This window comes from Pleurodeles waltl, chromosome 7 (genome assembly GCF_031143425.1).
Source record: "Pleurodeles waltl isolate 20211129_DDA chromosome 7, aPleWal1.hap1.20221129, whole genome shotgun sequence".
In the NCBI taxonomy this organism is placed as follows: Eukaryota; Metazoa; Chordata; class Amphibia; order Caudata; family Salamandridae; genus Pleurodeles; species Pleurodeles waltl.
Genome location: NC_090446.1, coordinates 715,713,392 through 715,738,570, shown reverse-complemented (window position 1 = coordinate 715,738,570; position 25,179 = coordinate 715,713,392). Strand labels below are relative to the sequence as shown.

Below are 25,179 nucleotides of genomic sequence, written 5' to 3'. Positions count from 1 at the left end.
AGAAGCGGACAGACTGAGCAGGCGTAGGACCTTGAGGACTTTAACAACCGCTCCATTTTGAAACATTGAAATCAAATCCTGGATTCCCTGAATCCGCTGAGGCGGAGGATAGGCCCGATTCAATGTTGTATCCAGTACTGCCCCTATGAACAGGAGGCGTTGAGAGGGCTCCAGTTGAGACTTGGGCACGTTTACCGAAAAGCCCAGACTGAACAACAACTGAGTTGTCATCTGCAAGTGATACAGCACGAGCTCTGTGGAGTTGGCTTTGATCAACCAATCGTCCAGGTAAGGGAATACCAATATTCCCTTCCTTCTGAGACTTGCTACAACCACCGCCATCACCTTCTTGAAGACTCGTGGTGCTGAAGTAAGACCAAACGGAAGTACCGCAAACTGGTAGTTTTGCGACCCCACCACAAACCGGAGATACTTCCTGTGCGACTTGAGTATAGGGATATGAAAGTAAGCATCCTGCAAGTCAACGGACACCATCCAATCCTCTCTGTCAACGCCAGAAGAACCTGCGCTACAGCCAGCATCTTGAATTTCTACTGTTTGAGGAACCAATTCAAAATCCTTAGGTCCAGGATTGGTCTCAATCGACCATCCTTCTTGTAAATCAGGAAATATCTAGAATAACAACCCTGACCCCTTTCCTGCTCTGGAACCAACTCCACTGCACCTTTTGATAACAGAATTTGAACATGCTGCTGCAACAATAGGAGACGGTCTTCTGAACAAAACAAGGGACGGGGAAACTCATGAAAAGGAAGAGCATATCCTTTCCTCACAATGTTCAGAACCCAGGAGCCTGATGTGATTAACTCCCACTCGTGGAGAAAAAGACTTAGGGGGTCATTCTGACCCCGGCGGTCTCAGACCGCCGGGGCCAGGGTCGGCGGGAGCACCGCCGACAGACCGGCGGTGCCCCGCAGGGCATTCTGACCGCGGCGCTTTGGCCGCGGTCAGTGCAGGAAAACCGGCGGTCTCCCGCCGGTTTTCCGCTGCCCGTCAGAATCCTCCAAGGCGGCGCAGCATGCTGCGCCGCCTTGGGGATTCTGACACCCCCTACCGCCATCCTGTTCCTGGCGGTTCGCCCGCCAGGAACAGGATGGCGGTAGGGGGTGTCGCGGGGCCCCCGTAAGAGGGCCCCGCTTGTATTTCACTGTCTGCATAGCAGACAGTGAAATACGTGACGGGTGCAGTAGCACCCGTCGCACCTTCCCACTCCGCCGGCTCGATTACGAGCCGGCTTCATGGTGGGAAGGTCGTTTTCCCCTGGGCTGGCGGGCGGCCTTTTGAAGGCCGCCCGCCAGCCCAGGGGAAAACTCAAAATACCCGCCGCGGTCCGGTATTTTGGCGGCTCCCGCCGGGCGCGCGGTGACCGCGCCCGGCGGGAGTCAGAATGACCCCCTTAATCTTCCCCCTACAGGAACAATATGGCTGAAAATTGGCAGAAAACTAGGGCTGCTTCCCTTGTTGTTGTCCTCCAGAGGAAGAGGATGATGCAGTGTGCTACTGGGTGGCCCCTCTTGTCCGAACCCTCCCCCAGCCTCTAAAGGACCTCCAAAGGAGGCTGGCAGGTTGTTGGACTGTGGACTGAGGTCTCCCACGGTTAACGTCTCCACACCCAAACCCCCTGAACCTCCGAAAAAGACCTGAAAGGGGTAGTAGTGGAAGCCTGCAGACCCAAAGACATTGCTGTGGCCCTACTGTCCTTAAAGCGCTGTAAGGCAGAGTCAGCTTTAGCACCAAAAGGTTTTTCCCCCATCAAAAGGCAAGTCCAAGAGAGCAGTCTGGACATCCAAGGAAAAGCCAGAGAACCTCAACCATGCATGCCTCCTGGTAGCAATAGAGGTACCCATCGCCCTGGCCACCGAATCTGTAGAATCCATACCAGACTGGATTATCTGCTTTGCCGTGGCCTGAGCATCCGACAGGAGTTCTCCAAAATGTCATTGCACCTCCTGCAGCAGCTCCGGAACCATAACCCTAGCTGAATCCATCAGGGCATGCACATATCTACCCAATACACAAGTAGCGTTTGCTGCTAGGAGGGCCATACTACAAGAAGAAAAAAAGTCTTCTTCGCCAACTGCTCCATCCTCTTGGACTCCCTGTCAGACGGAATCACAGGGAAGGAGCCTGGTGCAGACCGTGTGGAACAAGTGGCTTGACCAACTGGACTCTCCGGGGTAGGATGTTTTGACAAGAACCCCGGATCTCCAGGAGCCACCCTATCCCTCCTTGCCACAGATCTGTTGACAGCTGAGGACGAAACAGGCTTTCTCCATACCTCTAAGATAGGCTCTGTAAGAGCATCATTAAACAGAAGAAATGGATCCTCTGAAGTCGAAGAAGGATGCAGGACCTCAGTTCGGATATTTGTTTTGACCTCTGCAGTAGGCAACGGAAGATTAAAAAAAATTGCCGCCTTCCTGACCACAGTATGGAAAGAGGCAACCTCCACCATAAACTTCCCTGGAAAAGAAAGGTCCTATTCCGGGGAAGTGTCTAGCCCGCTGGCTGCATCAAGTCCTTGCTATTCCCCCAAGGGCTCCACAATCTCTCCTTTCTCCAGCAACTGCCTTTGTTACTCCTGTTCCTCCAAAACTCTGAAAACCTTTCTGCACGACCTCAGCCTGGCCTCTAAACTTGGCATTGACACAGAACTAGCCGACGTCGATGACATCGGCTTCAGAACTGAAAGCCGCGGACCAGGAGAGGAAGGCTGACTAAGGTCTAATCCGGAGACATCCGGTGACTGAGCGGATCGCATCGGCGCCGTGGTCACCTGAGGCTCCGTCATTGGCGTTGACTGAAAGGGTGATGACATTGGCGCCGCAGGTCTAAAAGGTGACATCATTGGAGCCTCAGGTCATTGAGGCGACGTCATCGGTGCCGAACCGGCACCCTCAGCCAGACAGACAGGCATAAATGCCGCCACCTTGTAAGGAGCCAGGGAGGCCAATTTAAATGCTAAAGGACCCGTGGGACCAGCCAGTGCACCAGCAGGGGCCATAGCATTAAACATAGAAAACATGGTATTTAAAAATGCCGCTGGATCTGCTCCCGGAAAGGCAGGATACCGCTGGCCTCCATGCTGCACTCGTGCTGGTTGAGCATCCGATTCCTGCGCCACAGGTGATAAGCAAGAACTCTCTGGAGGCGGTGACCACCTCGAGGACTGACGGCGCCGGACAAGCCTGAGGGCTTTGAGGTTGCGGAGTCACAGTCGGACTAACCTCCTATGTGCCAAGGCATCGTCTAGATGGAGATCTGGACCCTTGAACGGCTCCGAGCTGAACGACACCAAGAGTCATGATGACATCGCCTCTTGTGCTTCTTCGACGAAGTGTGAGAAGACGACCTGTGATGGCTCTTCTGTCCTTTTGTCGCCTTAGCTAAAAAGAGTTTGGCTTCTCTCTCCTTCAGAGCCTTTGGATTCATGCTCTGGCAAGATACACCCTCCTCGACGTCATGCTCGGAGCTTAAACACCAAAGGCAACCATCATGAGGGTCAGTGACCGACATGCGACCCCGCACTCTCGACAAGGCTTAAATTCCAACTTCCTAGGAGGAGACATTGTAACCAGAAACAAGATGGAACACCTCTAACAGTAGCGAGAGGTAGGAGAAAACCGTTAGCGTCGAAGACACGGAAAAAAGGGAACTAATAAAGTCTACTTTTAGATAGGAGTAACCTAAAATGTGCTTCAAGGTGTCAAATTGATAGTGAAGATAAATCCAACAACTTGCCAATGTTACATTATTATAACTATTACAGGGAAAGAGTTTAGGAACTATTTCCTAAAGTTACCGAACGTTCGCCCTGTAGCAGCCTCTCCTGATTGATCAGCCTTTGACAGGCTGCCTTGATGAGGTGTGAAGTGGCTTGGGCTGAGACAATGGTACCATCGGGTGAGGTGACAACTGCAGCAGCAGTAGCCAGAGTAGTAAGGGGGTTGGGTGGTCAAACTGGTCTTCAAGGGGGAAAGATAGCTGGGACAGAAACCAGACCACCACCATTTCCTGCACCCAGAGCCAGATGGGAGCCCTGTAATTAGATTAGGAGAGGGGCTGAAAGGGGAGTGTAATGAAAAGTTAGCCACACCCATGAGGGTGGTTGGGGGAGGTGGGATGGGGGGGCATAGCCAGACCTGAACCTCCAGGATAGATTTTCTCCATCTTGAGATTTTGAGAAACAGTGCTTTCTGGTACAGAAATGTGCCACAACTCACATGAAGGGGTCATCACAGAGGGTGGCACCCTATATCCCATTGGTCAGGGATGCCCCCTGCTTGCCAGCCCATGAACCTGGACTAAAGTAAGAGCTGCCCAGCAAATCAGATCCCTCCTGTAAGAAATCAGAAGAAGGACTGCCCTGCTGAACCCCTGGTGTGCACCAAGAAGGACTGCACTCTGAAGGACTACACCTGCTGCACACTCTGGCTTCACTACAAAAGGGAGTTTTCCTTGCTGGAATTGTGGCCTCCCTGTAAGCAACCAGTACAAAGGAGCTGCCAAGAGTCCTCTGTATCAACTCCTGCAAGAAGAGCCCAGCTGACCAGCATCCAGTGGACTTTTAGGGTTTGACCAGGTGCATTGTGGGAATTGTTTTACCAACTCTCCAAGGAGCAACTCAGAGCTTTTGGAACCTTGGCTGGTGTTGTGGACCCTTCAAGACCCCAAAAAAGACCTTCTTAAAGAAGATCCAGGCGTTTGGAGACATTTGAATAATTTTTGCAAAAAAAACTCCATAAGGTGATTTACCCATCATGAAGAGTCAAGCCGGCAACATAGAACCGTAACCAGGCCTGAATTTCATGTTTGTCAAGCTGAAGCTCTGGAGCTCTTTGTCATCAACGACTAGAACCAAGACCTCAAGGATTTCACAGATGTCTCATGCTGAACGAAGCCGTTGAACCGCAATCTGGCCTGCCGAGGAGCCTCACTCGACGTTGAGGGGAAAAGAACAAGGAAAGAGACTAAGGGGGTGATTCTAACTTTGGCGGGCGGCGGAGGCCGCCCGCCAAAGTACCCCCGCCAGAACACCGCTGCGCAGTCAAAAGACTGCAACGGTGATTCTGAGTTTCCCGCTGGGCGGGCGGGCGGGCGACCGCCAGAAGGCCGCCCGCCCGCCCAGCGGGAAACCCCCTTCCACGAGGATGCCGGCTCCGAATGGAGCAGGCGGAGTGGAAAGGGTGCGACGGGTGCAGTTGCACCCGTCACGATTTTCAGTGTCTGCTTGGCAGACACTGAAAATCTTTGTGGGGTCCTGTTAGGGGGCCCCTGCAGTGCCCATGCCAGTGGCATGGGCACTGCAGGGGCCCCCAGGGGCCCCAAGACACCCGTTACCGCCAGCCAGGTTCTGGCGGTCAAAACCGGCAGAACCAGGATGGCGGTAAGGGGGTCGGAATCCCCATGGCGGCGGAAAACCGGCGGTACACCGCCGTTTTTCCGTTTCTGACCGCGGCTGTACCGCCGCAGTCAGAATGCCCATGGATGCACCGCCAGCCTGTTGGCGGTGCATCCGCGGTCCCTGGCCCTGGCGGTCCATGACCGCCAGGGTCGGAATGACCCCCTAAGTCTGAAGGAAAAAGTTTGACTGAGGCCTATCACTGTGTATTCCACTTGGGCTCCATCGTTGTCAGCCTCAAATGTTATCCCTGTTCAGCACGACCAGATAGCATTGATTGTCACTTTTTCCTTTTAAGCACTAGAAAGCACATTTTTTAATTTATTCTTTAAAAGGTCAGATCTCCAGTTCCCTACATTGTTTTTTTTTAGTTTTGGTGTAATTTTCAAGATAAAAAATATTTCCTATTTTTATAAATTGGTGTTGGAGTTTTATTGTGTGTTGTGTATTGTTTACTGTTTTGTTGATATGAAATGCTTTACCCACTTGTCGCCTAAATTAAGTCTAACTGCTTGTGGGCCAAGCTACCAAAGGTTGAGAAAGGATTAATTTACTGAGTGGCCCTTATTTGAGATTGTGGCCTTATTACCAAGTGTAGGTAGATACCGGCCCTTACCAATAAACCACTTTCCAACAGTGCTTCTAGGTATCATTTTACTTAAAATGTTGAAACTCCATATCTCTGGTTCTACTGATTGGAATGTTTATGTTTTAATCTCATATAAGTTATTAAATATTGCTTTATTCGCCTAATTGTTGTGGGATTTTTCTTGTGTTGCATTTACTGCTTGAAGTGCTGCATAAATACTTTACACATTGCCTCTAAATTAAGCCTAACTGCTTTTGTACCAAACTACAAGAGAGTCAAGCACAGGTTAATTTGGGGGTTGCTTGTGCTTTATCCTCACACAGAGTATGGGTGCTGCTTGAGTAGGGTTTCACCCCCTAAACCAGTAAACCAATCTCCAACAAATGGCCTAATATTATGAATTATGCAGATCTTCTCAAACATCCTAACAGCTGTAGTGTTTTCTCAAGGAGCTAGTGGCTTTCAAAAACTGGTTTCCAAAAAAAGCAAATTTCACCTTGAACAAACAGACCTGTAATGTCTTACTTGGTCCTTTTATACCAGGTACGCCAATTCTGACAATTACCAATGCCATGTGTGGCAAACAAGGTGAATGGTTAAGTTTGTATTCTTTCAAGGAAGCAGTAAAACCACAGTTCTGTGGTTTTCAGATGGCACACACTGCCACTTGGGCAAGGATACCATAAATAAATATGTGCACCACTAAAAGGCTGAAGAATGCGCCATAAGCCTCTTCATGTAATAGAACTTTGGTAAACATGCCAAATTAGGTATGCAACAGGTACATTTAATTTAAGCTAGATGCACAGCTGCTAGGAAACAGACTGTCGCAAGAGAGAAGGCGGCATGAAAAAATTGTTTTTTTTTTAACCAATTTAATCACATTTATGAAGTGACAATATGCGTAGTGCTACGATACTGCAAATAACGCAACAGTCAACATACATCAAACTTTGCCAAATTTTGATCCATAGAACAAACAGTTTTACAGTACTGTTCCATAATTTATCAGTCCAAATAAAAGGCCCAAATAAACTTAATCAATATGTAGCACGAGGGAAGAGACAAATAGGTATATAAAGAAAATGGGTTCCCAAGAGTACAGTCTTAGGCATTTTTAAAATGGGATGCAATTGACTCCAAAATCTGCACTGCAATGGTAATGAGTTCCTACTAGTTACATAAAAAGGAACAACTGCATGCACGTATCTTGAAACTTGCAAACCTCCTGTCCAAGAAGCAAGGAAAAAAGTCTGCAGGTGTTTGTACCAAGAGTTTTATCCTGTTATTTGGCTGTTGTCCTAGGGAATTAATCTGCATTTTTTCTATTTTTGGGTTATGTTTGCGGAGCCCTTAATCGGAAGTACTCAGAACAGCAACTCCAGTAATTTTCAGCCATGTGCTTTGTGTCCCATGAAACAGGGAAGATGCTTAACTGCAGTCTCTCCTCACACTAAATGCACTTCTTTAGGACTTTATGAAAACCTTTATATATTTAGGAGGACATGCATGCTGCACATGGTGGATTCCTTGGTGACAACAGATCAGTTGGGGTTCATGCCTCATAGGTCCATGAGACATATCTTCAGAGGCCTGTATGGCCCACAGCAGCAGGATCAGGGAACTGCAGTGCTCATATGTCAAGATGCAGAGAAGGTGTTTGACTCACTGGAATGGCCATATCCGATAACCATTCTAGGGAAGATGCGCTTTTCCACGGTCCTTCTTGGTTGGGTCAAATTGCTTTACAGAGATCCTGTAGCGTGGGTGGGAATGAAAAGCCGGAAGAAATACTGCTAAGAAGGGCCACCAGGCAAGGCTGCCCGCTATCCCTGCTACTATTCCAGGTGGCAACTGAGCCACTAGCTGGGTGGATAGGAAAACAATGTTCAGATCTGTGCCCTGTGTGGGACCCCGACTGGGAGAACAATCTCCCTATACATGGACAACATGCTTCTCTACCTAGCGGAACCATGCCAGTCTATCCCACGCATATTGGAGATTCTGCACATCTATGGGTTGTACACAAGAGTTTGTATAAACTGGAACACATCAGTGGCAAACCTGACAGACTGACAGCCCAAACTGGGCCCCTACTAGTTTTACTTACTTGGGGATAAATATCACAACTAACTGGGAGCTTATCTTTAGTGAGAACCTTGGCAAGGTCCTGGAGGCATATAGACCAGATGCAGTGCCTACCTCTGTCGCTGCTAGGCAGAGAGACATTACAGGAGATGATCTAACTGGCCAAATTTCTTTATGCCATACAGAACACCCTCTTTGTGAGCCAGATCATTTTTTTCAAAGTCAAAGTCACTAGACTGTGGCTCTGGAATGGTGGGGCCCCCTTCAGACTGACCTGGTAACACGGACTAGAAAGCCCTGGCACTGGGGTACCACCCTATCCATACTGAAGCTTTATTATTGGATGGCCCAGCTAGAAGTCATAAATGTTTGGGATTTCACAGATCAGCGGGAACTATCCTGCTGGCAGATAGAAGGGCAATGGATCCAGGGGATACTTCCGAGGCCTGCACAGTGAGAGGGACACGATTGGGCTTCCACCATCGACAGCCATGGTGGTGGACATCTGAAGAAAGGCACTACAGCCCGTATTCTGGAAGAGGAAGATTACTGTGGCAACACCCTTATGGGAGGAAGACGCACTGAAAGAGCTCAGGGCAACTAAGAGTGGGGATGTTTATAGAGAGGATGGGGATGATACCCTTCTCCGAACTGCAGGCCGAATGCAAACTGATGGGGAGACAGTAACTTCTAGACCAGCAGATGCAGTATATACTACAGAACTTCTTGGAAGATCTAGAGGAGGAATCACCCATCAACTTTAGGATTCTAGCCTTGCCCCTACACAAACACACCTTCTCTTTAGTATACACTATATTGCCCACAGCCTTGCCCAGCTTGACTCACTTAGGAACAGGACCTGGGTAAACTGGAGGATGATGCATTCGGCAAGGCCTGCAGCTACCCGTGGGAAGTGGCGTTTGGGGAGAGTTTCTGCCTGGACCAGCTCAACCTGCTACACAGAGCCAACTACACGAGGACAACATTGCCAAAATACGACACAGTGACTCAGATGTCTCCTAAGGGATTGTTACCAAAGGGGTACCTAGCAACACACTACCTGGGGGTTCCTACTCTGCAGAGATACTGGAAGAAGGCTGTGACTAGACTGTCAGAAGTGACAGGAGAAAAGGTGCAGATCACACCACAGTTAGTAGCCCTGGGCATCTGGAAATACTAGGCTCTGGGGAAGGATACACTGCTCTGCTTTTCTGCAATGTGGCCCTTGCTGTTGTGCGACGTGACATAGCCAGACGCTTGGGATGAACCTCTGTTCCTATAATGCGAGAAAGGGAATTTAACATGGACTGGTGTATGAGAGCAGAGGAGCAGGTCTAAAGTGCTTGCGCAAGCCCCGCAAATTCGATAAAATCTGGGGCCCTTAGAGAAACGCAGATGTTGATAATTAGCAGCCACCACCACAGAAGGGTGGAGAGCAGGCCATCTTCAGGAGGGTATTAAACTAGGTCCAAAAGAAGCCTGACAAACCAGGGATGAGGGCTGAATGCCAGGTAGCACTCACGTGGGAGACAGCACATAAAAGCTTAGTCCTGCCACCGGAGGACATATTGTACATTCAATACATTGAGAGCCACCATTCAGTCTTAACTGCCAGCTGAATGACTGGGCAACTTCCAACCCCACATAGACATATATTGTAATATGCACCGCCTGTCTGCAAGAAGCTAGAGTTGGGGATTGTTTTCTTTCCCTTTGGGTCCATTACTAGTTGAGATATACCAAGATAATTATGGTAGAGAACTGTCAGGGAAGGTTCCAAGACCGAGAAATCTGCCAATGGGTACAATAAAGCAAATTATGGTGTAAACTTAAAATTATCAAAAAGTTACAAAAAAAACATTCATAACTCATATCTCTAGAGTTCACTGTCAACCTATGATACACAATCAGTAACAAGGCAGCAGGTCACAGATATTGACATCATCATCAATAATAAGACTGTGCTCACCTTTTGGAGGGGAAATTGCATTCTAATGCAGAAGTAGTTTGAAGATGAATATATTGCTTCTAATTGTATTAGGAGAAATGACAGCCACAGGTTTTATGACCAGAAACACATACTACGAACAGTTAAGGGGGGGGAGAGATGCTGTATATATTAATGTATGTAAACGTCTTATTTCAGACACTCACCTGAACTCATTCAGGCCATCAACAATTTTGTTATACACCAAACTCCGCTGGTTGGAATCAGCTGATCTGCGATTCATTTTCATGGCCTTAAAAAGTAAACATTGGGAGGTCAACATTTGCACAAAAGCTTGTGATGTATGTGTCAAAATAATCATGGCTATCTTTATCATGCAAAATAAGTTTACATAAAATCGTTAGGCAACTAAAGCTTCTATGAAGGAAGCTACTAAGCCCTGTAATCACAAAAGAAGCAAATAATTATTTATTTAACTGATCAATGTGGAAAGAGTTGGTGCAAACAACTGAAAGGAAACTGTACTGTGCATTTGTAAAAGACGTCTTCCCTTCATCAAAAAGCAAGAAATTACACACAAGGATTGCCGAAATATCTAATTAATGAACATTTGTTGCTAATATACTTTTAGTACAAGTTACTTACCTTCGGTAACGAAATATCTGGTAGAGACATATACTAGTTGCAGATTTCTTAACTTAGAATTGCCCCCCAGGCGTCGGACTGGATCCGGAGATTTTTCTTCGAGCAATACCCTGGTGCGTCGGTAAGTGGCGTTGGTCGACTCCGCAGGCGTCGTAGTCGCTGTGATGACATTGGGAGTAGTACATAGACGCCGCCCTCGCGCAGTGATGTCAGTTTCTTTTAACGACTTTCCACGCCAGAGAGCAGAGCCGCTAAGAACACCGAGATTGGTGCCCCAGAGCTAAGGACCTGAAAGGGGGAATCCCTGTCCCTAGAAATCAGTTCCCAAGTGGGGAGGATGGGTGGGCGGTAAGGAATCTGCAACTAGAATATGTCTCTACCAGATATTTTGTTACCGAAGGTAAGTAACTTGTACATCTGATTCTTGTAGTTGCAGATTCCTTACCTTAGAATAGATACCCAAGCAATGCCATACCACTTTGTCGGGGTGTACAGACAAGTATGGAGGCTTTGAAGAAAGGGCCTGAAGTTCACTCACCCTGTGAGCAGAGTTGACAGCGACCAGAAAGACAATTTTGAATGTGAGGAGCCGCAAGGGACAAATATGCATTGGCTCAAAGGGGGTACACATCAAATAAGTAAGTACAAGATTAAGATCCCACTGAGGCATGATAAATGGAGTGGGAGGAAATAGGTGGGTGAGCCCTTTTAAGAACCTATTCACAATAGGAGATTTAAAGAGTGAGGGCTGATCAGGCAGCCTAAGAAAGGCCGAAATGGCAGGCAAATACCCTTTAAGGGTGCCCAAAGCAGAGCCCTGCTGGTCTAAAGAAAGAATGAACAGAAGAACCTCTGACAGAGTGGCAGAAAGGGGGTCAACTGATTTGTTGGTACACCATGCCACAAATTTCTTCCAATGACAGGAGTATACAGTTTTCGTTGAGGGACGCCTGGCTGCCAAGATAACATCACAGACTTCGGGTGGCAAGTCGTGAGATGTCAACTGTTGCCGCTCAACTGCCACGCAAGAAGTCGTAGAGTTGGCAGTTCGGGTGGAGGACCTTCCCCTGCTGCTGCAACAGAAGATCCTTCCGAAGAGGCAGTCTGATTGGAGGAGCTATGGCCATGTTCAAAAGCTCATGATAACAGACTCTCCGTGCCCAGTCCAGAGCCATCAGTATTACTTGGGCCTGATCTTCTTCAGAACTCTGGGCAGAAGTGGTATTGGCGGGAAGGCGTACAGAAGGCCTGAGTTCCACTCGCGACGAAAAGCGTCGCCGAGCAAGTGCCGCCTTGGAAACTCCAATGCTCAAAACAGCTGACATTGAGCGTTCTCTACGGAGGCAAACAAGTCTAACCAAGGTTCTCCCCACTGCAGGAAGAGACCTTGCTCCACCTCCGGATGAAGACTCCATTCGTGGTCGACCAAGCATGGTCGGCTGAGTTTGTCTGCTCTGGCATTCAAGGAGCCTCCCAGGTATTGAACCACCAGGGAAATGCCCTGATGTTCCAGCCAAGTCCAGAGACAAAGAGTCCACGACCCCACTTTGCCTTGTTTGTTGCAGTACCACAAGGCGGTGGTGTTGTCAGTGAACACCTGCACTGCGTTCCCCGTGAGGGAGAGAAGAAATGCTTTCAATGCTAGTCGAATCGCTCGGAGCTCCAGATGATTGATACAGAGTCCGGTGTCTGTTGGAGACCAGATACCTCTGATCTCTGCCGCTCCTATGTGGCCACCCCATCCCAGGAGTGATGCATCTGTCAAGACCATAAGATCTGGTTGGGGAAAGGAGAGGGATCTGCCCTTAACCCAATCCTGATTTGTTAACCACCACAGCAGGTCTTTCACAGTACCTTCCAAGACCTGGACCTTGTCGGAGAGATTCCCCTGACGCTGCGCCCACTGGAACTTCAGGTCCCACTGCAGAGCCTGCATATGCCATCTGGCATTTTGAACAAGCAGGTTGCAGGAGGCCATGAGGCCCAGCAGCCTCAGAGTCATTAGGATAGAGGCTGAAACATCGGTATCGTAGTCCGAATATCCTGGACTCGCTTTTCGGGAGGATATACCCAAAACTGCACAGTATCCAGGACAGCTCCGATGAATGGGAGAGTCTGAGAAGGAGTCAGGTGTGACTTTGGCACGTTGATGGTGAACCTCAGGGAATGCAAGAGGTTTGCCGTAGTCTGGAGGTGGGAGACAACTGTCTGGAGCAATTTCCCCTTCAACAGCCAATCGTCGAGGTAGGGGAGGACTGGAACCCCTAACCTGCGCAGCTGAGCTGCCACCACTACCATCACTTTCGTGAACACCCGAGGGGCACTGGCAAGGCCAAAGGGGAGAATGGTAAACTGAAAGTGCTCATGACCTACCACGAATCGTAGGTAAGTCCAACGCTACCATCCAGTCTCCGAGATCAAGAGCAGATAGGACCTGAGCCAATGTCAACATTTTGAACTTCTTTTTTTAGGAAGAGACTGAGGGACCGACGATCTAATATAGGTTGAAGACCTTCGTCCTTTTTCAGAACCAGAAAGTAGCGGGAATAGCAACCACGACCTACTTCTGACAACGGAACCCTCTCTATAGCTCCTTTGTCCAAAAGGGCTTGGACTTCCTCGCGGAGAAGTGCTATATGATCCTCCGATATCTGACTGTATGAAGGTGGCAAGGCTGGAGGAGATGTCGTGAAGGGGAGGGAGTAGCCCCTTCGGACAATTTGGAGTACCCACCTGTCCGAGGTAATGGCTTGCCATTGGGGCAGGTGAAGGCGTATCCTGCCACCTACTGGCTCCTGATGTACCTGCGGACTAGGAAGGCTTGGAGGCTGAGGAAGGGGGTGGGGGTGGACTGGGCAAACTGCTGGCTCCCTGATCCCTAGGAACATAGGATCCTGTGTCCGTGCAGGGGCTGTACAGCATGTGCGGGTCTCTGGCCAGGTGGAAAAGGACGCAGTTGGGTGCCCCTTCCGTAGCCACGATAAAGGGCGAAAGGCGGGCTGCTGGGGTCTAAGTGCGGGCGCGAGGCCAAGAGACCGGGCCGTGGCTCAGGAGTCCTTAAAGCGCTCAAGCGCTGAGTCCGCCTGGTCTCCGAAGAGACGTGTGCCATCAAAGAGCATGTCCATCAAGGATTGCTGGACATCCCCCGAAAAGCCAGACGTTCTCAGCCAGGGGTGGAGTCTCAATGCCACCGTCGATGCAACCGATCTGCCCAGAGAGTCGGTTGTATCCAGTCCACAATGAATCATAAACTTAGCTGCATCCCTCCCATCTGTTACGGCTTGGGACAGGACAGTCCTGGCTTCCTCCGGAACTGCAGGAAGCACTTGTGCAACCGTATCCCAGAGGGTATAGGAATAGCGGCCCAAAAGGCATGCAATGTTCACGGACCGCAGTGCTAGACTGTTGGAAGAAAACAACTTCTTCCCCAAATTATCCAGTGTTTTTGATTCCCTATCCGAAGGTGCGGTGGAGAATGCGTCAGATGAAGAAACCTGTAGACAAGGCTCTCAGGCATAGGGTGTTAGGTCAGGAATTTCGGGTCTTACAGTGCAAGCGATGGCAGCAGCCAATCGTCCTATTTACAGGAGCCCCTGTGCTGGGTCTGGACCAAGTACCTAAAAGGACGTCTGTCAGTGCTTCACTAAAGGGTAAAAGGGGTTTGGAAGAGGAAGACCCCGGTTGAAGCACGTCGGTTAGGATGTTAGGCCTAACCTCCACAGAAGGAAGCTCGAGGTCCAGGACCTCAGCCGCCTTTCTCACCACTAGCGAGTAAGAAGCACCCTCCTCCGTAGCCACGCTAGGAGGAGAGAGCATACCAGTGTCAGGGGAGGTGTCTAGTCCACTGGCATCATCCAAATCCCGCAGCACTCAGTCCATTTGTGGGTCAAGCGGTTATTCTAAAGGGTCCAGCAACCCCTCCATAAACTCTCCATATCCGCAAGAATAAGGGTCTGTATCAACCCTGGGCTCAGGAGAGCCCATAGAGAATGTAATCGGCGTTGATCGATGTCATTACGGCTCGTTGGGTATGAGGATGGGATAGACGTCGATTGTAGGCCCGACCGACGTCGGGACAGATCCGCGATTGGCTCCGGAGGGGCCCTCCGGAGCAGAGGCCGGAGCCAACGGCTTTGAAACCGAAGAGACCCCAACTGACTCACCTGTGCCCAAAGGCTCTGAAAGTGGGTCGGACCGCCCAGAAATGAGGCGCATGGCCTTGTAAAATTCTTTGAGTTGGGCAGGGGTGGCTCCGGGGAAGTCGGGGAAGCGCAGAGCCAACCTAGAAGAAGGCTCCATTGACAGAGGCCTAGAGCGTTGACGCTTTTCCCACGTTGTATCATCCGATCAACGTGGTGAAATCGAAGAACGCTTGTCTTTCTTTGACTTCTTCTTTTTGTGACCTGAATGTCCCGATGACTTGGAGGACGAAGAGCGGAGTAGAGTGTAGGGCCGCCATGAGCATGAGGTTCATGGCCCGACACTCAGGGCACAACTTCGGGTCGTGATCGCGCTCCAAACACCATAAAGCACACGAGGTACGGATCCGTCACAGACATAGTTCGGCGACAGGAGTCGCAGGGCTTGAATCCTGTCTTGCGGGACATCCCTCGACATATCCATGAACTCATCAGAAATACGACAAAAAAGTCGACGTAGTCAAAAAATTACTGAGGTAGCTCTTCTCCGGATCAGCACGTAGGCTGGCGGGGAAAGAAAAGAACTGACGTCAGAGCGCCAGGGTGGCGCCTATATATGACTGAACATCATAACAGCGGGCAAAACGCCAGACGGCATGCAGAGGTATTGCTTGAAGAAAAATCTCTGGATCCAGTCTGACGCCTGGGGAAATTCGAAGGTAAGGAATCTGCAACTAGAAGTCTCTATCAGATATTGCATTTTTTTAATTACTTATTTTTGTTCATCTAGAAATACTACGTTGTAGAGAATTTTCACTTGAAACTGTTTTCAAATTCTATATTCCAATTAACGCATATGACACATTTAAACATTATTACATATAACAGAAAAAGACCCTATTCCAACACAGACAAATCATCAACGTTTACATGCTTCTTGACAGTATTTCTGGACACAGGGAAATGAAATCAGTTGTAATTGTAAACTTCATCTCAACTGTGAATGTTTAATTTCGTTATTCTCATGTATATTATTATAACTAATACATACCTTTATTTCACTGTCTTTGTATACAAGGTTTCAGGTGAACATTATGCCAGGCCTTCTTTAGATTCTATATAAGCTTTCCTAGAGTTAACATCAATTACAGCCTATTCCATCTTGCCTTCTACTATAGATTTGTTTCTTTCAATAATAAAATTAGTAGCAAATGCTTTTTTTAGGCTTCGCAGTTTTTTGACTCAATCTTTCTAGTGTCACCTCACAATAGGCCCTATTTCGTTTTATTAAAGTCTACTCTCCAGATTTTCTTAATTAATCTTATCTGTCTTACAAATAGTCTTTGAATCTTATACATCATTTAATTGATGTATCTCTACTTCTTATCTGTTTCACATGTCACATCTCATCTTCTATTCTTTTAAATGCATTTAAATAGCACCTTATTTTCCAAATTTCTTCTATGAGTCTTCCTTACAGGGGAAATGGTTGACGTTTCCAAATCCAAGTGTCTACTTTATGCAGCATATTCCAGTGACCTTGACCAAGAACAACAGAGTACAGAAGGAAAACCGATATATTTAGTAATGTTAATAAGATTACCTGTTCTATTGCGCTTTTCAATTTATTCATGTGTCCTTCAAAGAGAGGAAAATGTGAGAAAAAGAATTCATAAAATGTGTTTTCTTCCCTTTCGTCCTTTGACAGCGTGAAGATGACACCAATTGCAATCTTTTTTTTCCTCACAATTCCGGAGGTAGAACCTCCACTTTCATCTGACATGTTAAAGCTTTCTTCTACAGACCTACAAAAAGTGGAGATGGGACAGTTGGTGGCATCATTTTGTGCTTTGAAGGTAGTCTGTTGTAGGTGTTTACAACACAAACTCATTAGAAACACTGAAATGAACAAATAAAACTCCAGAACAATATATAAATAAGCCCAGTGGCTACTATACGAATTTACAGTGACAACCAATGATTAGACAAACTACAGATGAAAGTAGCAGACTATATGCATACACCTGTGGATTTCTCAGTAAAACTGTATTCATTCAATACTTACATCATGCATGGGGGCAGATATGCGTGGTATGGATGGGCATAAGCACTGATGCTAGTAATCAAACACATCTATTCTAGTTATTTATCCATATCCCTCTTTTTCCTGATTTGGCAATTGTTCATCAACAAACATAATCAAAATCTGATATATTAAGAAGTACAGTCGATAATACAGAAGTAACAATCATACAGTGAAGTTAAACAAGCAGTGGCAAAGCCAACAGTTCTTTTTTTTTTTGGGTCTATTGGCTTTGCCAATGGTTAGCTACACTACACTGCATCCCTGATGTTGTGCAGACTGACCAAAGTGTTAGAAAAAAAAAAAAGAAAAAAAGCATGTGAGATTTTGCAGATGGACACCCCAAGCATGTTTATGCCCACAAAATGATGCATGAACTTTTTTCTTTTTAGGTACCAGTCTGAGTTGGATCAGAAACTAAAAAGAAAAAATGCATAAAAGCTTTTTTTTTTTTTAAATGGTCGACATAGCAGAAGTAAAAAAAGGAAAGGCGCTACACCAACACAGGGAATGACGGGCTGATGGCAAAGCTACACAGGATGCATAAGCAAGACGACTGAGGGCAGGCGACTGCGTAAGCAAGACAAGAGAGGGTGAGGGGGATGAGGAAGCAAAACAGAGAGGCTTGGTGGGGGTGGGAGTTGGGGGGTTGGGGAAAAGCACCACGGGGTGCAGGGCGTGCAGAGAGTGAGAAGTACATGAGGGAGAGAGATTAAAAACACATGCACACCCATGGAGTGCTCAACACAAAATAAACAAAAAGGGAAAGGTGGTATCAGAGATGCCAGCCAATTAAAGAAATAGATAAGAGGCAATGCTCCATGGGTATGACAAGCACAAGACTGACAAGTTGGGACATAGGAAGTAGGCAAATATGAGTGACAGGGAAGCCACTCAATCATGGCTCCAAGCCCCACTATCTTCTTAGTACGCCACTCTATGCCCTAATAGACTCTACAGCTTCTAATATATTCAAACTAAAAATTTACAATTTTCTTACCTCCTGTAACACCCTTACAGGTGGATACCCTAAGCATAATATCCTCACCCTTAGAACATTCCCAGGTGGAAGACTGGATCCTGAAGAATTTTCAGCATATCCTTGCATGCCTCAGGGTGGCGTTTTTGTGAATCAGTATAGACTCCGCTCAGCGCTGAAAATTATGACTGAAGCCACATATAGGTTCCACCTGAGCATGTTGACAGCAGTTTGTTTTGGGGCACTATCCACGCCCTTAGACGCAGAACCAAAAACTATTGGGTCATGTCAGTGCTCAGATCTCATATATGGTTTAATTTTAGATGGAAAAGAGTTAATTCCACAGAACGGGAGGGAGCGAGGGCAGGGTGAAAATTGTAGTTTGAGAGGGAATACACCAGAAAGAAGGTTACCAAAGGTAAATAGGTTGTCCTCCTGATGGATACATCGAACAGTAGATCCTAACCCCCTTGTCTCCTCTATATCCACCCTGTTGCCTCCCTCTCCCCCCCAGAGTGGGTTAGTAGAATATGACAGAACAAAAGAGTCCTACAGGACAAAATGCCCTCATAACTATACAGGGGAGGCACTCCATGTGCCAAGGCAGTGGTAGAAGCATTGGCCCTGGAGGCTATCACGTAGCAGATCTAAATGCAGAGGACTATTCACTTGGCAAACTCCTCTTCTACTGTGCAAAGCCTTGTGCTTCTTTACCCAAGAGAACCCACAAAGAGCTGATTGTTCACCCAATGGTCTTTCATACGATCCATGTAAACAAATTGGCGCTCTTCAGGATCTAAGCAGTGAAGTCTCTCCTTCTCTTTTGAGAAGTGAGAGGTGGCAAAAAAGAAAAATCATAAGAGTGATGGACTGTCCAACATGAAAAGCAGTTACTACTGTCAACTGAAAGGCGCTGTAGTTCTCAGCACCAGTTTGTCCGGAAAGAGGGTGGTGTAGGGCACGCTGACGGAAAAAGCTTGAAGCTCAGTCACACAAGCTGAGGTTGTCACAAAGAGTCCATCTTCAGGGTCAGGAAACATAGTGAACAGCTTTGCAATGGCTCAAAAGAGATGCACATAAGAAAAATAAGGAGCAAACAGAGGTCCCATTCTGGTATCATAAAAGGTTTAGAGGGAAAAATAATGACCAATCCTTTGAGAAAACGGATCACAGCAGGTTGGTCGGGTAAACGCAAAAAGGTCAAAAGGGCACCCAAAACTTTTAATTGTGCCCAAAGAAAGTTCTTGCTCAACCAAGGACAGACACAATTGTTAAAACATCCAGTGCTTGATTTGTAACAGAATGAGTGCTGATGCCCAAAGCTTTGCTAAGAAGCCCAAGGCTGTTCCAATTAAATATTGGTGCACCAAACACAAAGGATACATAGCCTTTATTCCACCTTTTGCCTCTTAAATCCACTACCAGACCAGACACTGCTGCCCTTTTAGGTTACACTTGCCAGTCCCTGCTCTCTCCTTTTGTACCTGTTTTTCTGTCTTTCTTCCTCCTCTCCAGTTTGTGTTTTCTCTCTTTCTTGCTTGTAGTCAATTATCTGATGAGGAAAACTAAGTGCCAGTCCCCAAAAAATTATGTTTGTGGCTGGAGAATCAAGGCCTCCTGGCACAGATCCCTGGACCACATCCTGCCTACTTGTTCCAATACTGCATGGACACTGTCCGTAGAGGACCTGAACCAGTCTTTCCTTGACAGTAGGAAGGCTTTCAATGCCAAGACATCTGCCTGCAACTCCAGCAAGTTGATGTGGAGGTAGGCCTCCGCCTGAGACTAGAGTCTAATCTCCACCTCTCCCAGATGACCTCCACAGTCCAGCAGTGATTCATACATGACCACTGTTGGCTCTGGCTGGAGTAGGGACAACAGTCTGCAGCTGGTCCAATTACAGTCAAATAGCCACCACTGCAAATTTTTTGCACACTCCTCCGAAACCTGGATGGAATCTCATACTGACAACTTACCCTGATGCTGGACACATTGGCACTTCAGATCCCACTGCAGAGTTTGTATGTGTCTTCTTTCATGGTCAATGAGCAGGATGCCAGTAGTCAAGAGTCCTCAGAGTTATCCTAAATGAAGCTCAGGACGAAAAATGATGCATCAGAATCATATCCTGAATGTCCTGGGCTTGCTCATTTGGAAGAAAGGTTCGAAAGTGCACCATATCCAGAAAGATTCAGAAGAAGGGAAGTCTCTGCGAAGAAGAACCCAAGCGAGGTAAGGACGTTTGCTATCATCAGGAGGTGGTACACAACTGACTGTAGCAAGCCTGCCTTTAACAGTCAGTCGTCGAGGTTATGGAAGACTGGAGACTCCAACCTCCACGAATGGGCTGCAATCACATTAGTGAACACTCAAGGTGCACTGTGAGGCAACTGACAATGACTGTGGCCCACTTTCAAGCACAGATCAGAGTTTGCAGGGAAGGGAATGAAAAATGTCCTGCTCGTCCAATGCCACCGTCCAGTCTTCTGGGCAAATAGTCCTTGACCTTCCACAGGAAATACATGAGGGGTCAAAGGACTAGAAAAGAATGGAGGCCCCATCGTACTTCGGCACAAGAAAATATCAGGTATAGCACCCAGTTCTGACCTCCGAGGCAGGGACCTTCTCTATGGCTCTTTGGTCAAAAGAGTCTGCACTTCCTGCAGCAAAATTAACAAAAGGTCCCCTGAGAGCCGTTCTGATATGGTTGGAAGATACGGAGATGGAAAGGAATGGCATGGTGTAGCCCTATTTGACTACCTGTAGAACCCGTCTGTTAGATGTTATTGCCTGCCAACAGTGGTGAAAATAACTGCTCCTGCCTCTCACATAACGGTCATGCACACTCAGGTTTAACTAAAGTCGGGTGATGCTGTAAGAGTGGGGGACTAAGTGGTACACTGTTCCTGTGGTGCTGGACGTTGTCTGCTGGATCACTTACCCTGATTCTAAAAGAGCTGGAGTTTTGGGCCTTTATGCTGCCTGTAGGGAGAACTGCTAGTGGTGCCTCGAAAGGGCCAAAATTATTTGGGATATTGCCTCGGGTGTGGAGAGATGGAGGGAGCATGCAGTGGCTCTAATCTCTTTAAAATTTTCCAGGGCTGAGTAGGCCTTTTGGATAAAAGTGTGAGACCCGTTAAATGCCTTTTCTATGAGCAATGCTTGGTAGTTGACAGAGAAGGCCCCAGCAATGAACTAGTTCCGACCGCTCAGCCTACACAGTCAGACATATCCAGGCCAAACTGTATGACAGCACATCTGTCCATCTGGAACGGTCTGTGCCAAATTGGTGCAAAGGTCATCTGAGTCTGTAAAATTTCTTGACCATGTACCTTAATGCATGAGTGTACTTACTCAGCAAGCAGCTTTCACCTACAGATCTGGGGGCAAGGCTATGGGAAGAAGACATCCTTGTCCCAAATAACTCAGTTCTTTTCAGCTCTCTCTCTGGGGTTTAATAGTGGAAAAAATTAGGTTTAATTTTGTCAGTGGAGGCATTTTTCACCAGGCTCTAAGGGGTAGGATGCTGTGTCAGGAAAGCAGGGACACCCATAGCTGGTTTGTGGTGATTTTCCACCTCTGTAGGGTGGATAGGAGCAAATGTTTGGCGCAAGTGCATGTAGGGTGTTGGTCAGGGTTTCACTGAAAGGCAATATCGGTGGTTCAGAGGAAGACAAACCAGCCAACAGTAACCCAAATCGAGGCCTCTGTAGATCAATGGGGACCAAAGCCATGTCAGAAGGTGTCAGTAGAGTGCCGGAGATGTGGAGCATAGCCTCAATTAAAGTCTCAACCTGCTGCAGTGTCACCAACTGGCCCGGGAATTCTTAGTGAATAGGGCTCAGTTGCCAAATCTGTTCCTTAGTCAGTGACTGGAAGCGAGACTGCGGGCATCATTACGTCCTGGCAACTTCTCAGGTGGAAAATGGCGGGGCTAGGATAATGCCAGCTTGGACTTCTTGTGTCTTTTCTTTGACTTACCCAAACATTTGAACTCAACAATGATCTATTTGGGACTGTACTAGAGACCAGGACCAGATCCTAGAATTTGAGCAGGAATGGCCTTTACACGACTTCTGATGGTGCTCAATGATTTACAGCTTGCCTTTGGGGGTCTTAGTTTGCCTTGGGGTGCATTAGGGCACACTGCTCACATGACTTGGAGTTGAAGCCTTACTCCAAGCACCAGAGAGACAGACATTTGTTTGCCACAGTCTCTACAAGGTTTAAACTCTGTAGTTTTAGGAGGAGCATGTCCAATTGCACTCTGGAAAGACATTTTGAAGAAAAGGCTTGTCAAAAGGCAAGAAAGAGCAGGTGCTAACACAGAAGCCAGTTTGTCACATTTATAAGGGGTAATCTCGCAAGCAAATGCCTAACCTGTGGAAATAAAAATATAGCAATCCAAAAATGAGAATTGTTACCATAAACATTGTTGTCACATTATACATAATTATTCACTTCCAGACAGTACTATAGTAAGATAAAGGATCTTACTGAGGGTTTCAGCATTGTCCCTAAAAGCTGAAAATGGGCAAGAACCAGATCACATACCAAGGTACCTCCCGAAAAGAAAGGACAATAGATCAGCAAAGATAAGGGGACTCAATATATCAATTAGGCATTTCATGTATTTAAGCCAAGATCTTTGACATGTGTCATCCAAAGTCCAATATATCGAAGCATTGCCTTGATTTAAAACACCATTGAATTTAAACATGCTCAGAGATCCAAATTCAATTGTGTCTCCTACATAGATAAATATGGGTTTTAGGTGTGTGGCAAAACTGGACATAGAAGAGGGACTAGTAATAGTTCCCATATAAGGATTATGTTACTCTCTCTGTAAGCATCTTTTCGTGGCATGTAGTGCTTTAGATTCACATGCCCTGCATACTCCTGCCATGTAGTATTGGGTCTGGAGTGGTGCAACTTGTTTTGTGTGAAAAAATATTTCGAGTCACAAGATCGAGTGACTCCTCTTCTCTGTAATATTGCACACAGGCATCCACTACTTTGTTAGATGGTGTTCCAGCAGGCCAAAAGACCGATACCTGTTTCTTCCAGAGCACACTTTACTAGAAAAAAGGAGGGAGCTACTATGGTCCTCCTTGGAAACATTCCAATAGAGGACATTTGTAAGGCAGCGACATGGTCTACACCACACACCTTCACAAAACACTACTGTGTGGATGTTTTAGCACACCAACAAGCCAGTGTAGGTCAGGCGGAGCTACATACACTTTGCCAATCAACTGCAACTCCACAGGCAAGCCACTACTTTTATGGAGGGAATGCTTTACAGTGTATGGAGAGCATGTGTATCTACAACACACATGTCATCGAACGGATTATGTTACCTACCCTGCAAAAGCACCTGTTCATGGAATGAAGTGCTGTAGATCCACGTGCATCCACCCTCCTCATTTCTTTTCCTACTCATTCCTTCCAATCCTTTCTCACTCGCCTGTGGGAAAACAATCTAACAAAGGAGTTGATGCCCAGGCACAGTATCATCAAGAGGAAGAATCACTTGCAATTTGAAATACTTCTTTGAAGAAAAACAAGTTCCACCACTCTAGACCCAAGACCAGATGGCAGGAGTTTGCATGTGTATCAAACACCTATTATCTTCAGTCTGCAAAAAAGTATATTCTACATAACATAAGTAGCTGTGATATAGATATATAAATATCTTGAATTGAAGGATCTTTGCTAAACAGATCTTCAGCATCACTGAAAATGTCTTTCACCCATAGTAACGCTCAAAAGTAAATGACAACTTTATTCTCTCTCCTGTCGTTAATAACAAAGCAAACCAATTCCTTTTATCAAGAAATACCACAAATGGGGAAAAGAGGGAAACTTTTCTATAACAATTCGCTTTATAATACACACTTTGGTTTGTGGGACCATGGCCAAAATGTCAATTTTGTATATGCACAGCACAGTTGATCAGTACAGTTAAGTGAATTAATTTGTGGAGTGAGATATGAAATACTAGGTCATCTGCGTATAGAAGAAGTGGTAGAGATCATTAAGCCACCTTTGGGATTTAACTATACTATGCGATCTGTGAATTTATGTAATACAGAGGATTACTCTCAATGGTACACAATGGAGAAGTTATCAGGGTGCTTTTTTTTGTAGCAACGCCTGGGAATCAAGTAAATAAGATTTAATAAAAAGTATTTCATAGAAGCCAGCCGATGAAAAAATTGTAATCATCCCTCAGTTGGCCATGCATGCGTTTAGGGAGAGTGTCTGGAAGCAAATTTCATCTGAAATATATAATCCAATAAAGTGTTGGCTAATTTTGTCTAAATTACTTTTATAGGAACAATAGCAACTATAAACTACAATCACAAAATGTCTGCACCAATATATTGTGTCTTAAATCATCATGCAATGGAGTGCACATAATAGGATATCTTACCATCTGGGAAAAACTCCATTCTCCAAGCTTGTGGTCTGACTACGTCGCCAGCGTCGTTGATAGCTGCTGGCACAGCTGCTGGTAAGAGAGGAGGTTGGTGAAGGGAAAGGAGTGATGAGCAGGCTACTAAGTGATGCTATAAGAGTGGCAAAAAAAACAAGGAGAACAGGCAGAAAGTCAGATTGTGGAATAAATCCCACTGAAAGCTATATCCCCAACTACCAAACCTAATTCCATAAAGGCATACATGTCTATTTTACAGAACTAATTTGAAAAGTAGACCACCTTCGAGATGCACATTATTTATCTAAAGAAAAAAAACTATAATAAAACTCAGTGGCTGAACATCCTCTAAATATACAGTGCACTGATATTCTCTTGTCTGAATCAAAACATTTATTCTTTGGGAAACTCAAAAAATTGATATACAAGAAACACAATCATATTGACTTTCATCTAATGTTTCTGTTGTACCATCTTAAAAAAACAGAGAAATTATTAAATCTACAACAACAATAAAAAAAAAACTCGGTTGATGTTATGTAACTCTTCCAGGGCTAAGATACAAAATACAGAAATACCCAGTTAAGGATGTGATCATCCACAGCCAACAAAAACTGTAACATCAAAGCCCAAAAATGTATATGAGGAGTGTTTATGAAGAATAAAGATGCATCAGGGCTGGAAGTTATGTAGTTCTACATTTCTCTCATAATTAGTCATTTTCTACTACTATGTCAAACTAAGAATTTGAATTTATCCAAGACAATCTACTTAATGTCACGGTTTTTAGATTTGTATAAAGCAGCTCTACTGAGAGTCTGTGACTTGAATGGACAAAGGAATAATG

The 25,179-nt window shown here is 46.3% G+C and overlaps 1 protein-coding gene across 3 annotated transcripts in view; it reads right to left on the bottom strand.

Moving 5' to 3' along the window:
* FNIP1 (folliculin interacting protein 1) overlaps positions 1-25,179 on the bottom strand; it is a 275,317-nt gene that overhangs the window by 95,457 nt on the left and 154,681 nt on the right. For all 3 annotated transcript variants that reach the window (XM_069199195.1, XM_069199194.1, XM_069199196.1), the window contains 3 exons: positions 24,330-24,465; positions 16,435-16,636; positions 10,254-10,339 (listed from right to left, as the gene is read on the bottom strand). In XM_069199195.1, coding sequence (XP_069055296.1) covers positions 10,254-10,339; positions 16,435-16,636; positions 24,330-24,465 — 424 coding nt within the window. The remainder of the gene's footprint in view (positions 1-10,253; positions 10,340-16,434; positions 16,637-24,329; positions 24,466-25,179) is intronic.